Source organism: Callionymus lyra, chromosome 6 (genome assembly GCF_982586985.1).
Source record: "Callionymus lyra chromosome 6, fCalLyr1.hap1.1, whole genome shotgun sequence".
NCBI classification, from domain to species: Eukaryota; Metazoa; Chordata; class Actinopteri; order Syngnathiformes; family Callionymidae; genus Callionymus; species Callionymus lyra.
Window position 1 is genome coordinate 17867402 of NC_141823.1, and position 11355 is coordinate 17878756.

Consider the following 11355-nt stretch of genomic DNA (forward strand, 5'->3'; position numbering starts at 1 on the left):
GTGATGGGGGGGATGGGGGGGTGGGGGTGGTAAAGGAGAAAGCACGGTGAATTTGAAAGAGATGGAGGCGACAAAAAGCTGGTGGACAGACAATACTTATCAAGCTGTCAATGCTGAGCTGACAAAGCTGTGATGCTTTTTTATGAGATTCAACCATCTATGAAATAGCGGCTCTTAGAAAAGTACAACACAACAAAGATCCGCCCCCCCCCCATTACCGGCAAGATTTATCACGTTAAAGAGAGACTTGTCTCTAATTTAATACAAACACAACAACATGTTTCCAAAGTAAAGACGATTTCATTCGCTGTAAATACATTCACAGGTAATTTGTACTGTAACTTGAACACTTTCTTACTGAGACATTGATTGATGGAGAAAAGGAATGAGATGGGTATTTTTAGAGGAGAAGAAGAGAGTGCAGGCAAGAGGGAAGTGATCTTTGACATAAGTGAATTGTATCTTCATTGGACAGTAGTGAGACTTGTCGGCCACACTCTCACACAGTGAAAGAAAATAAGAAGAGAGACCATTATGTTGCCAACCTTCCACTGAAACATGAAATTGTGAAATGATTGATGTGATTTATTTGCTATTTGTCCTGATTGTTGCCAGCAGACTCCATCAATGTTTCTTTCTCAGAAGCCAATGGTGGTCTGGAAAAGGTATTGGTTACATGAAGAGGTTTTTAGGACATATTACAGCAAAAATGTGCTGACCAGAGTTAGAAGAGTCCGAGTTGAAGAAGCTCAGGAAGCCACTAGGAAGTCAAAAATAGAATTGAGTGCATCAGAAGGTATGATATAGTTACTTCAGTTCATGTGGAGAGACTTGGAGTAAAAGTTTGGTCGGCCAGATGGTTCGGAGGAGTGGAAATGAAGCAGGCGATTTGTTGGATAATGAATGATAGTCAGGAATATACTAGGTAAAGGAAATGAAGATGGATGGTAGAACAACAAAAGTTCATTCAAGATAGTTTAATTAGATAACATTTCAGGAAAAGGCAACATTTATTGATATCACTTGTAGTAAATATTTACTTAACAGACATTTAATGTGTTTTTTTCCCTCCACATGTAATTAAAACTATTTTAACAATAAATCTTGTCCTTAAGTAAAGGAAATTAGAGACAAAAAGGCTTTTACATGTCTGACATTCTGGAAATATACACGTCATATTAATGCTGGCTCTTAAACAAGTGTCCCTTTATCTTCTCGCCAACACACAATGAATATACCAGTGCAGTAATGTTGCACCGTCTGCACTCTGGTCACGATTTAAACAAGAAAAGAGACATTATCTGGTCCTTGCCCGGATCCCCGGGGCCAATTTGTGATGATAAATGTACAATTCCCCCCGTCTCTACTCCGGCAGTTAATTACGATCTCTCTACGTAGGAAACCTCCGAACAATGAGTCACGTCTTCAGTCAACTTGTTACTCTCACCTCGCGGAAGTACATTTCTTTGGAAAACTTAAAAGAGGTAGAAAAACACATCGACTAAGATCAACTCGCAAGACTAAATGAGCCTCTTCAGTATTTACAGAGTTCATTTAGTCTTGATCCCCTGCTGCTAATTAATGACTGAATTATAATAAGACGTCCTCGCGGCTCTTCTAAAGGAGGTCAGTGAGATAGAGTGACTTTCTACAAAAGATTAATGCGGATGTTTAAACCAAAACAAGCGTGTTGCTTTATGCATCCAGTAATGTCAAAGGAGCCGACCAGAAGTTAGATTTCCACCGGGATAATGTTTCACGTGCGAAGACACAAACATTTACATTCAGGAAAATCTTTTGACCATAACATAGATCTTGGCAAAGTGCGCGTTTGGGGCCACATGCGTCCCTTGGACTATATTCATGAGCCCTTATCAGAAATTAAAAAGGATCATTTGTTACCTCCTACCATACATTACTAATGTATTCTTAATTCAAGTCAAACATTTTTTTTATTTGATTTATTTTTTTAAGTACCTCCGTTCCTCAACATGAATTGATAAAAAAGTAAATAAAGTAAGATTTCCTTAGTTACACTATTACACTAATATTATATTATTTGAGAATATTTAAATCCAAATATTTCAATAATAATGTAAACAAGATATGATTACATTTATTTTTTTTAATACTATTTAATGCTACAATAAAACGTTTTCACATCTTCCTTAACCTTTGGATATCATATTTTCTCCCCACTTTATATTTTTATAAGATTTACCTTGCCAGGTTATTATTGAACTGCCACCCCCTACCCCTACTCACTCTCAGCACGTTCCCTCCTGTGGTGCGACAATGACCGCTTCATTTACATAACAAAATGAGTCTCCACAGGTGGTGTCCAGCAGATTGGCTGCACTTTGGGATTTATAGGTAAAACAGAAAAGTGCTGGGACTTCTAGTGTTAAGGCAGGCTTTTTTTTTAAAAACATTTATTTTTTCCTTAAATTTAAATTGATGGTCACCAACAATAGTGACAGCTCATAATGTGGCGCTCACAAGAGTCAATCGCTATCGCTAGCCTAGGTTGTGGCAAACCCTAAAATATACGCAGCATTTAAAAACAAATATATGCGTAGTGTGAGGAAACACTGACACCAATATCGCCCCCATCACTCGAGACAGAAGACGCAGATGTTACCTCACGCAATATAAGCTTCCTCAGTCTGAGTAAGACTTCAATAAGCACAGAAGCAATCGTGGAGGGTAGGCGGGTGAAGGGGTGTGCGCCCGACAAGACGCTAACTCATATAAACCCTGCATAACAAGTGACAATTACAGCGGAATCTTGGGAGAAACTGAGCGACTTGTGATTTTCAGCTGTGTTTCTGGGGCACAGCTGCGGCTGGATGGAGCCTGTATCTCACCGAGTTCACATTTGTGCCAGTTCCACCATCACACACCTCAGAGAGAAGTTTCCTCCAGAGGGTTCAGTAGTCGGGGCATCAAAAGTTTGTGACAATTTTGCCTAAGGTATGTGTCAGACTCTGACTCCATAATTTGATGGGTCTGCTGCAGTGCTAGCCCAGGCTCTTTGTTATCATGTTGCCTAGCGACTTACATTCCATGTTAGTTCATTAGTTTTTGTTTTTGCTTTGATCCCTCATTCTCTGGTCAAGTCATTCAGTTCAAAGCATATTCATAATGATCCTCCGTGGTTGACTTTGTAGATTAATTATGTTTGTTTACTTATTTTATCTTTTCTTTCTTGGTTGATCAGAGAGATTCATAGTTTGATTATTAGCTCCTGATGAGCACATGTTGACATGGTTTGAATTACCATCTGGATCCACAAATCATTTGAAGATGTGTTCGTCTTTGTGTTGCAAACAGAGCTTATTCTCTAGTTCTTGTTCATGGCTACTGTAAGTTCCACAACAACAACAAAAGCTTATTTAAAGGGTATTTCAAATGCTAAATGATGACATAGATAAAATAAATGTTAATAATGTTGATTAAAAAAAGCAATACATTAGAGAATGGATGTAAATGAGTGGATAAACAGAGGTCTGTGCTCTCCCATTTAATCATGTGTTTTTCAGCAGTAGTTATACTGTGGATGTTCTTAGATCCCAGTTGACCAATATCCTTTGCTGCCGAAATTACTTCTTTAGTTGGTTGGTTTATTACCATCATCTGGATTAATTAAAACACGGAAATTGACCATTAGTTCATTAATAGCTGTGTGAATTGGTAGTTAGTTGATTTATTCTTCATTATTCATTCTGTTTATTTGTTGCCCTTAGATTTCGTAAGTGAAGAATGCAACAGAAATAAAGTAAATAACTAACGTTTCCTCAGTTACCCATTATATAATTTGAGAATATTTAAATCATAATATTACATTTAAAATGTATGTAAATTTGTGATAACACACATCAGTGAATCAGTCAATCAAATTCCAAACATTTTATCAATAACCAAAACGCCACTAGAAGCAGAAATCAAGACATCAACTCTTCAGACTGTCCTGGGTTACCCCTGGACCTCACCCTATTTGCACACGCGGGGTTTATCCTGCACCAGTAAGCTGAAGTGGCTGATCTGAACAAATCCTACCAATAGCCAGGCGGGGCTGGACCAAAGAACAGCACAGAAGGATACATCATGGTCGTGCAGGAACAGGCCTTGAGCACCAGCGCGATAGAAGACCCAGATCTCCGACACCGGGCAAGAACCCAGGTGCAGGCGGAGCTAAGAGGGAACTGAAACAGTACTTTACAGCAGGGTGAAAGATCCTGGCAGGAACATAACTAAGTAGCCATAATAGTGTCCAAGAACATCCTGGAGATCCCAAGGTCAAGATAGGAAGCATATCCCAAGCGGGTGGAACATGACCGAGCCAAGATTCTACGGCATCTTCCCGATATAGACTGAGAAAATGAACAGCCGACAAGGCATTGTGATGATAGATAAGGAGCAGAATAAAGCCGTCGCGGTGGAGGAATCCATCTTGAGCAATAACCTGGAAAAACAACATGGACTGGAAAACACATCCCTGGAGAAATAACCTCTGTCCAGAGGAGTGCAGTCCTAGGAAAACCAAGATACTACAGGACTGTCCCTTGACTCTCAACCTAAGCAGCTGGGATTGTCTTCCCCCCCCCCGCCCAAAACCCTGGTAATGGAATAAGTAAATAAGTAAGTAATTTATATTTATAGAGCTCTTGTCCAGACCAGGGTCACAAAGCGCTTAAACAATCAAAACAATACTCAATAAAATATATACTTTAAAGGTCAAGATAAGACCGAGAATAACACAGGAGAATCCAGAAAATCAAGGAAAAGCCTGAACAAATAAGAATGTCTTAAGATGTTTCTTAAAGGAGTCAGTAGATCCATCAAGCGCAAAGAGAGAGGAAGATGGTTCCAAAGCTTAGAAGTAGTTGTGAAATAATGAATACTTAAGGTTAAAAACTTCCTGGTGTTTAACGCAACTTAATGTAATCAGAGAGTTCACTTTAATGGTACGATGTTTATTTGTAAATGTAGATTTACTTTATGTTTTTAGACCTTATGATCACATTCTTAATATCATAAATCACTCCCTTCGATCAGGCTCTAAACTCATCTGTAGAAAATGATTAATACAAAGACAATGAAATGTCTTTTGTATAGAAAATGGTATTCAGTACACCTGGGAATTATCACGATGTATTTTCAGACATGAAATGAATCGTGGTTTTCAAAGGAAATATCTTCAACCATTGAAATGTGGAACACAACCTGCTATCTTTCGCCAGCCTGTTGTTTTCAGTGAGCAATTTGGGTAAAACCACTCATTAAAATATGTGCAATCAAAGCCTACAGCAGCATCGAGCTGAGCCACTCTACGACACTTGTGATGCCGAGTCCTCATAACAAAAAACAAGCATTTAGAGAGTGTGTGTGTGTGTGTGTGTGTGTGTGTGAATGCACCGCTGTGTATTCAGTAATTCAACGAGGAGCTAATGTCAGCAACGATTTTGTTAATTGACACAGAAAATGAAAGAAAACACATGCAGACGCTCGTGTGAACAAATCCAATTCCACCTAAGTTGGTGCTCAAGGACGTTGCAGAATAGTTTAGAAAATGATGGGCAACATTTGAAACTCCTCGCGCTGTTGTGTTTCAGAGGATCCAAGTGTTTCCTCTCACTTACCAGCCACCGCAGACAGTGAAGGAGCCTGGGGGAGAAGCGGGAACACCGACACAAAGGCACATCAACTGTGGACGACTTTGACATTTTGCCGGTAAAAAAAAAAAAAACGGCTTCTCTCTGCTTTGAAAGTCTGCATCCAGAACGTCATATATCCACAGAGTATGACCTCATGAATGTGCGCAGTGGAAGATGTCAAGAGCAGATAATATTATTGAAAGCATTTACCCAGGTGACACTCTGTCTGGGGATGCATTTTAAGTGCACTAACTCACATATATTAAATGAAACTGACATGGAATACTGATGTGGGTTTTTTTTTTTTCCACAACACCAGCTCCTGGGAAAAGCCGGAGTCAGAATAAAACCATCAAAAATAGTAGAGCCCGGACAAGGCCGAGGTTGTGCGGCAGTGCAGGGGCTGACATTTACACGAACGCACTCTGGACCGGGGCTGATCGCTCTGTGCACTCTCAGTCTTAGGGGTTGGAGTGAGACGTCAAAACATCTTCCGTAATTTGTCTGATGGAGTTCTAGCCTGCTCTCCCGAGTGCATTCAGCACTTAAATGCAAATTTTCAATGCACGATTTTTGAAATTTAATAATAAAGTGAGATGAAGATGGTGTTTGAAGACTCGTCGAAGAGAAACTTAATAAATATCCGTTTTTTCTGTTCATGCTGTTTCAAGTCTCCCTGGAAATAAACTGGTGTTGATTGCAAGTTGAGATCTTTTTATTAAAATAATAATAATTCTTAACGCTAGCTAAGAGCTCAGGGTTGAATGGAACTTGAAGCCACACGGTCGACCTCAACATGCACAGGGAGGGTCGCGAGGGCCAATTTCAGCTGAGAATTATAAATTAGATAAAGCCTAATGGACGCCCGACACACACTCCATTGTAGACTCGTATTGCTATTAGCTGTTGTGTGCAGGATTGTTACACAGAGCCTTGGATTGGACGAGTTATTCGGCTCTCTGTGCTCCAGGAATAATGGCACATGGACACAGAGAGACAACCTCCATCAGCTCTTATTAAAAGCAACACATTGTGTTATTATGGCTCCAATGTGCTTCAATAAGTGGTGAGATGTAGTTTTTAAATTGATTAAAAAAATTAAAAAAATCCAGAGCTAGGACATTGTTGGGGAATTATTTGATTTATGTATTATTGTTAATGTATTTTATTTTCACAAAGTACTTTGAATTTAACCGTTTCTAGGTTTTTTATTTTAATTTTTTCAATAAACGGCTTATCTCAAATCTTATATCCATCATTTATAGGCCAAGAGTCAAGTGGGTGGTTCCATTTTAGGAAGCACCAGAGGAAGAATGATAGAGGATGTTAAAAAGATACACCAACACAAACAAAAACAGCAAAATTACTTGAAGGCAAACGGATAAAATTGAATAAAACTTGGAGAAAGAGATGAAGAATGAATCCCAAAAGGTCAGAGACAGCAGGAAACTGGAGGACATAAATGAGAACAGCGAAATTGTTATTCAGCTGAAGGAGTTTGCATGAATTAAAATGATTTTATGAAAATCACCATGAAGAAAAAAGGTCATGACACCAGAAAGACAAAACAAAGAAATGCTAAAATTTTGATTAAAACCATTGCCGAAGTTAAAGTTAAAGTGTGTTACACAACATAGCTGTATCAAAAGGGAAAACCACAGTTTATTATAAATATGGTTTCAGAAAACTTTTGAAACAATTAGTGAAGACAAAGGGGATGGAATTATTAAAATTGTATTTTAAATTAAGGAGAAAAGCAATTCACGATAACTTTTGAGAAAAACAGCGCTGTAATTGAGCCCTAAAGACATAATTAATAATAATTACATTTTAAGACGTTTTTTTCAAGCATGACTTCTTGTCCTTATTGACTGGTCAAATTTTCAAAAAATGTACTGTTACTTTCATAGCAAGAAAAGTAAAAAAAGACCGTAGTTCTATTGTAAATCTTTTAACCTTGGATTGTAATGAACAGAAACAGATAAAAACGCAGATATTAAGCTACTTTTCAGATTTTGTATGAGGATGAGGCTCGAGTTTTATATTCGGAAAACATTATAAATATGGAAACATTGGACTGAAAAGCAAAGACATTCAACAGAAGGGAGTTCTAAAGAGTTTCTTCCTTTCAAAGCCTTCAGGTCTAAACTTCCGTGACAGGAATTCTGGAACACACCTTTCCATCGGTTTCAGATCAGCCTCCCTTTACTGTTTGTGTTTCTAACTTCCAAAACAGCCTCCAATGTGCCTTTGAATCACTCAAACCAAAACCTCAGTGTATGTGTTAGAATGGTCCCGCAGCAACCAATCAAGCCCCATTAAGCAGAGCCATTATTACTTATGATGGAAAGTGAACAGCCAGACACCCCAGAAAAGCCTTGAAGATGGGACATTAAAACTTTCCAATTACCTCCAACAACCTCTTCAGCGTTCCCTGAATCCAAACACATGTCATGAGGCGAGAAAACAGCTTTTTGTGCTGCATTTTTCCTCTACATTTACCTCACCTCAACAGGCAGACAAGACATTCTGTGTTTCGCTTCAGTGTTTCCATTAAATATATATATAGCCTAAAATAAACCATTCACTCCTTGGTCTGTGTATCAAATTACATGTTGTTTTTCCCAAAACAGTCATGTTTTTTTTTGCATTTTCTCGGTTTAAAAAGCTCTCTGGATGTGTTTTATTCGCGTAAAAATATATAGCATCATCATTTAATGTAGTTCTAAGTATTTCAGTTAAATCCATATACAATACACTGGAAGGAACGAGTTTTCCATATTGAATTCTACATTTTGTAGTAGGTAAAACTGTATTTTCCCAACGTTTTCTTCCCCAAATAGAATGTCTTCACTGCAGTTTGGGATATCAATGATGGGTTCAAACTGAATGTTGCTGAGGTGAGTGTTGAATAATTAAATACAACATGTATAAATCATATTTTTGACTTAAAATGCGTTACTGCATAAGTGTTTCAAAAAAATATTTGCGTGTTAAAAATATAGGTTGTCATTTGCGTCCCCAAAAAAAATGTTCTGACCTTGGTTGTTGGTTCCTGGGTCGGACAGGACGCTCTCGAGCAGGAACAAAACCAAACAGTATTTCCCTCCGGAGCGCATCGTTGAGTCGAAAGGTGCGCTCTCAACTCAGGCGCAGCTCACACTCCTAAATAAACCCCCTCGAGTGCAAGAAGAAGAACAAAAAAATAAGCAGAGATTTCATGAAAGTCTTGGCCGCGAAGCTTTAACGTCACATCCAGTCGAGTTTTTCCGTTTGTTTTTTGAATGTCAACTAAGCGTCAGGATCCGCTCCATGGCGATGAAGTGCGCGTCGTTTTACAGCCATTGCGCACAGACGCGCCACGACCTCAACTCAAGTTGGGAAAAAAAAGAAAGAAAAAAGAATCACAGATTTTACGGACTGACTCGATTTTTTTCAAAAAGTGCCCCAAAAGCAAACGCATCCCATCCTCGCCGCGGATGAGCGGAAAGAGAGTTGAAAGTCGGAGGTGGTGGAAAAAAGAGGAGTCCGGAGTTTCCGCATCACTTTCCGCCAGAGCATCCCTGACTGTGTCTCTGCACGACTGCCCCCCATTCCCCTATCTTCCTCCCCCCGACCCTCCCTTCCTTCCTCACCCCCCTCTCTCCCTCACGATGATGCTCTCGCAGAGGAACAACCAGAAAATCCATTCCGAGTTTGGTAGGGTTGAACGCTGTTCGACTTTCAAGGAGATCATCTCTACTTTCTTGCATTTAAATTTACTTCGATTCCTCGTCAACACTCAGTTAGTTTCATGAACCAAAAAAATAAATGGCTTTCATTAAGTTGCAGTTACAATTTAAACATGTCAAACTAATTTGCTCTATCTGTGTGTGATAGTGACACAAAGCCTGGTTATGTCTTAGTATATTGAAAAAAATGTAACTCTAAACAATAATACAAACATTGAGAATTCTTTATATTTTTTCAATGTACGACTCGCTGTGATCCTAAATGCCAATTACAGTACAATTCACTTTAATATTTATTTAAAGTGTCTTGTATAACAAATGTATCTCAAGACAATTTACAGTTTCATCTGAAACAACAATCTCTGACTATATCAGAGAAAAGAAAAACAGATTCAAGTGAATCAACAATCACAGTGAATCACAGTGTGACAGTGATGAGGAAAAACTTACTTTTAGAAGGCAGAAACCTTGAGCAGAACCAGACTTAGTGCCTCTTGCTACGATTGGATGGGAAGGTGGAGGGGTTGGGGTGGCTGCTGCGATGATATTATGTTCAAATAATGTAATATTTAATATAATAGAATGTATTTTAACTATTTTCATTCAAAATAACTAATGGATATTTGGATTTTTGTTCAAAAATATGACGTGAAATATAACAAATCTGGAGCCTTTTTGCTAAAAGTGTAATTGTACCCAAAGCTTAAATATGTTTCCATTATAATAAAAAATCCATTTTCCCTTCATTTCAGGCAATAAATTGACACTTTATGAAACAGTTTTAATTTCAAAGCCCACTAGATGGCACTCTATGTTTAATATTCCAGCCAATGCCAATCCTGACCCACTTAATCTGTCTTCTATGTGTTTTACTATGAGCCAGTTATCCATCCTCACAACAACATTCGTCACTGGGGCAAAACGTGTAAATGTGTCATTAACACACAGGCAACTAAACTACAACTAAGTTTGCAATTATAATAATACATTATGCTGCACACCGATGTTAATAATAACAGATAAAAACTGCACAAAAGTGGACCAGAACATTACAGTTTTAGTATTGGTTATTGGTAAAAATGTTTATGCCCCGTTTAGTGTGCAACTGTTTAATGTTATTCTTTTTTGATATAGTATTTTTAAAATTATATTCTATATGTAAATACTGGCAATACTTGTCGTCTGTTCCTTATTCTGATGAATAATGAGAGCAGGTGGTAATTATATAAATGTTGCTCTTGTTTCAATGTTCTCGGCACTACCACTCTTTATTTTTACCTTTTTTTAAAGAAACCTACATGTGCTGTCTTGATACGTGTGTGTAAATGTGTACATAGTGAGCACAGAGTTACACACATTTTCGTAAGTGCAAACAGTTCATCTCAGACTTCCTCCAAGCGAGACTCCTATTAGATCTGACTTTTACAGACGTTTTTCTTTATGTATGTTTTCTCAACAAACATCGTTCCATTTAGCCACTGCTTAAATGTCAGACATTCAGAAAAACAAACAGACTAAAGAAAAACAAAAATGTCGTCTCTAACACCTCATTTGTATTCATATAGAACTAAACATTCTTGTTCTTGAATAATCTTGAGAGGTTGTGCTAAATTTTAGTCAGTGTTATTTCTATTTCTATTGATGTTTTATCGCTGTAAAATGAACACAGAGTACTACTTCAGATCAAAAGTGGCTATCAGACACAACACACGCTCGGGCTTCTCCTCTGTATTGATTGCGCCGGGCACCCTGGGCAGATGGATGGAAATATGAACCCATTACTCGACTTCTAAAATGCTTCTCTGCTATCATGTAGGTTATACATTGGATTATGTGGTTAAAGGAATAATAATGTGTCTGGTAAAGCTTCTATCTCTGGTGACAGTGGAGGAAGGAGACCAGACAAACAGTGTTGCTTTCAAATGAGCTCCGTGTTTGTTGGGTGAGAAAATGCACACTGACTTTTA

The 11355-nt window shown here is 38.2% G+C and overlaps 1 protein-coding gene and 1 long non-coding RNA gene across 3 annotated transcripts in view; one reads left to right on the plus strand and one right to left on the minus strand.

Moving 5' to 3' along the window:
- Positions 1-9264, minus strand: part of LOC148076603 (ephrin type-A receptor 6-like) — a 54148-nt gene extending 44884 nt beyond the window's left edge. For both annotated transcript variants that reach the window (XM_087794007.1, XM_087794006.1), the window contains exon 1: positions 8698-9264. In XM_087794007.1, coding sequence (XP_087650133.1) covers positions 8698-8776 — 79 coding nt within the window. In that variant the 5' untranslated portion in view covers positions 8777-9264. The remainder of the gene's footprint in view (positions 1-8697) is intronic.
- LOC148076600 (uncharacterized) overlaps positions 1-11355 on the plus strand; it is a 201489-nt gene that overhangs the window by 69696 nt on the left and 120438 nt on the right. The gene's annotated exons all lie outside the window — the stretch shown is intronic.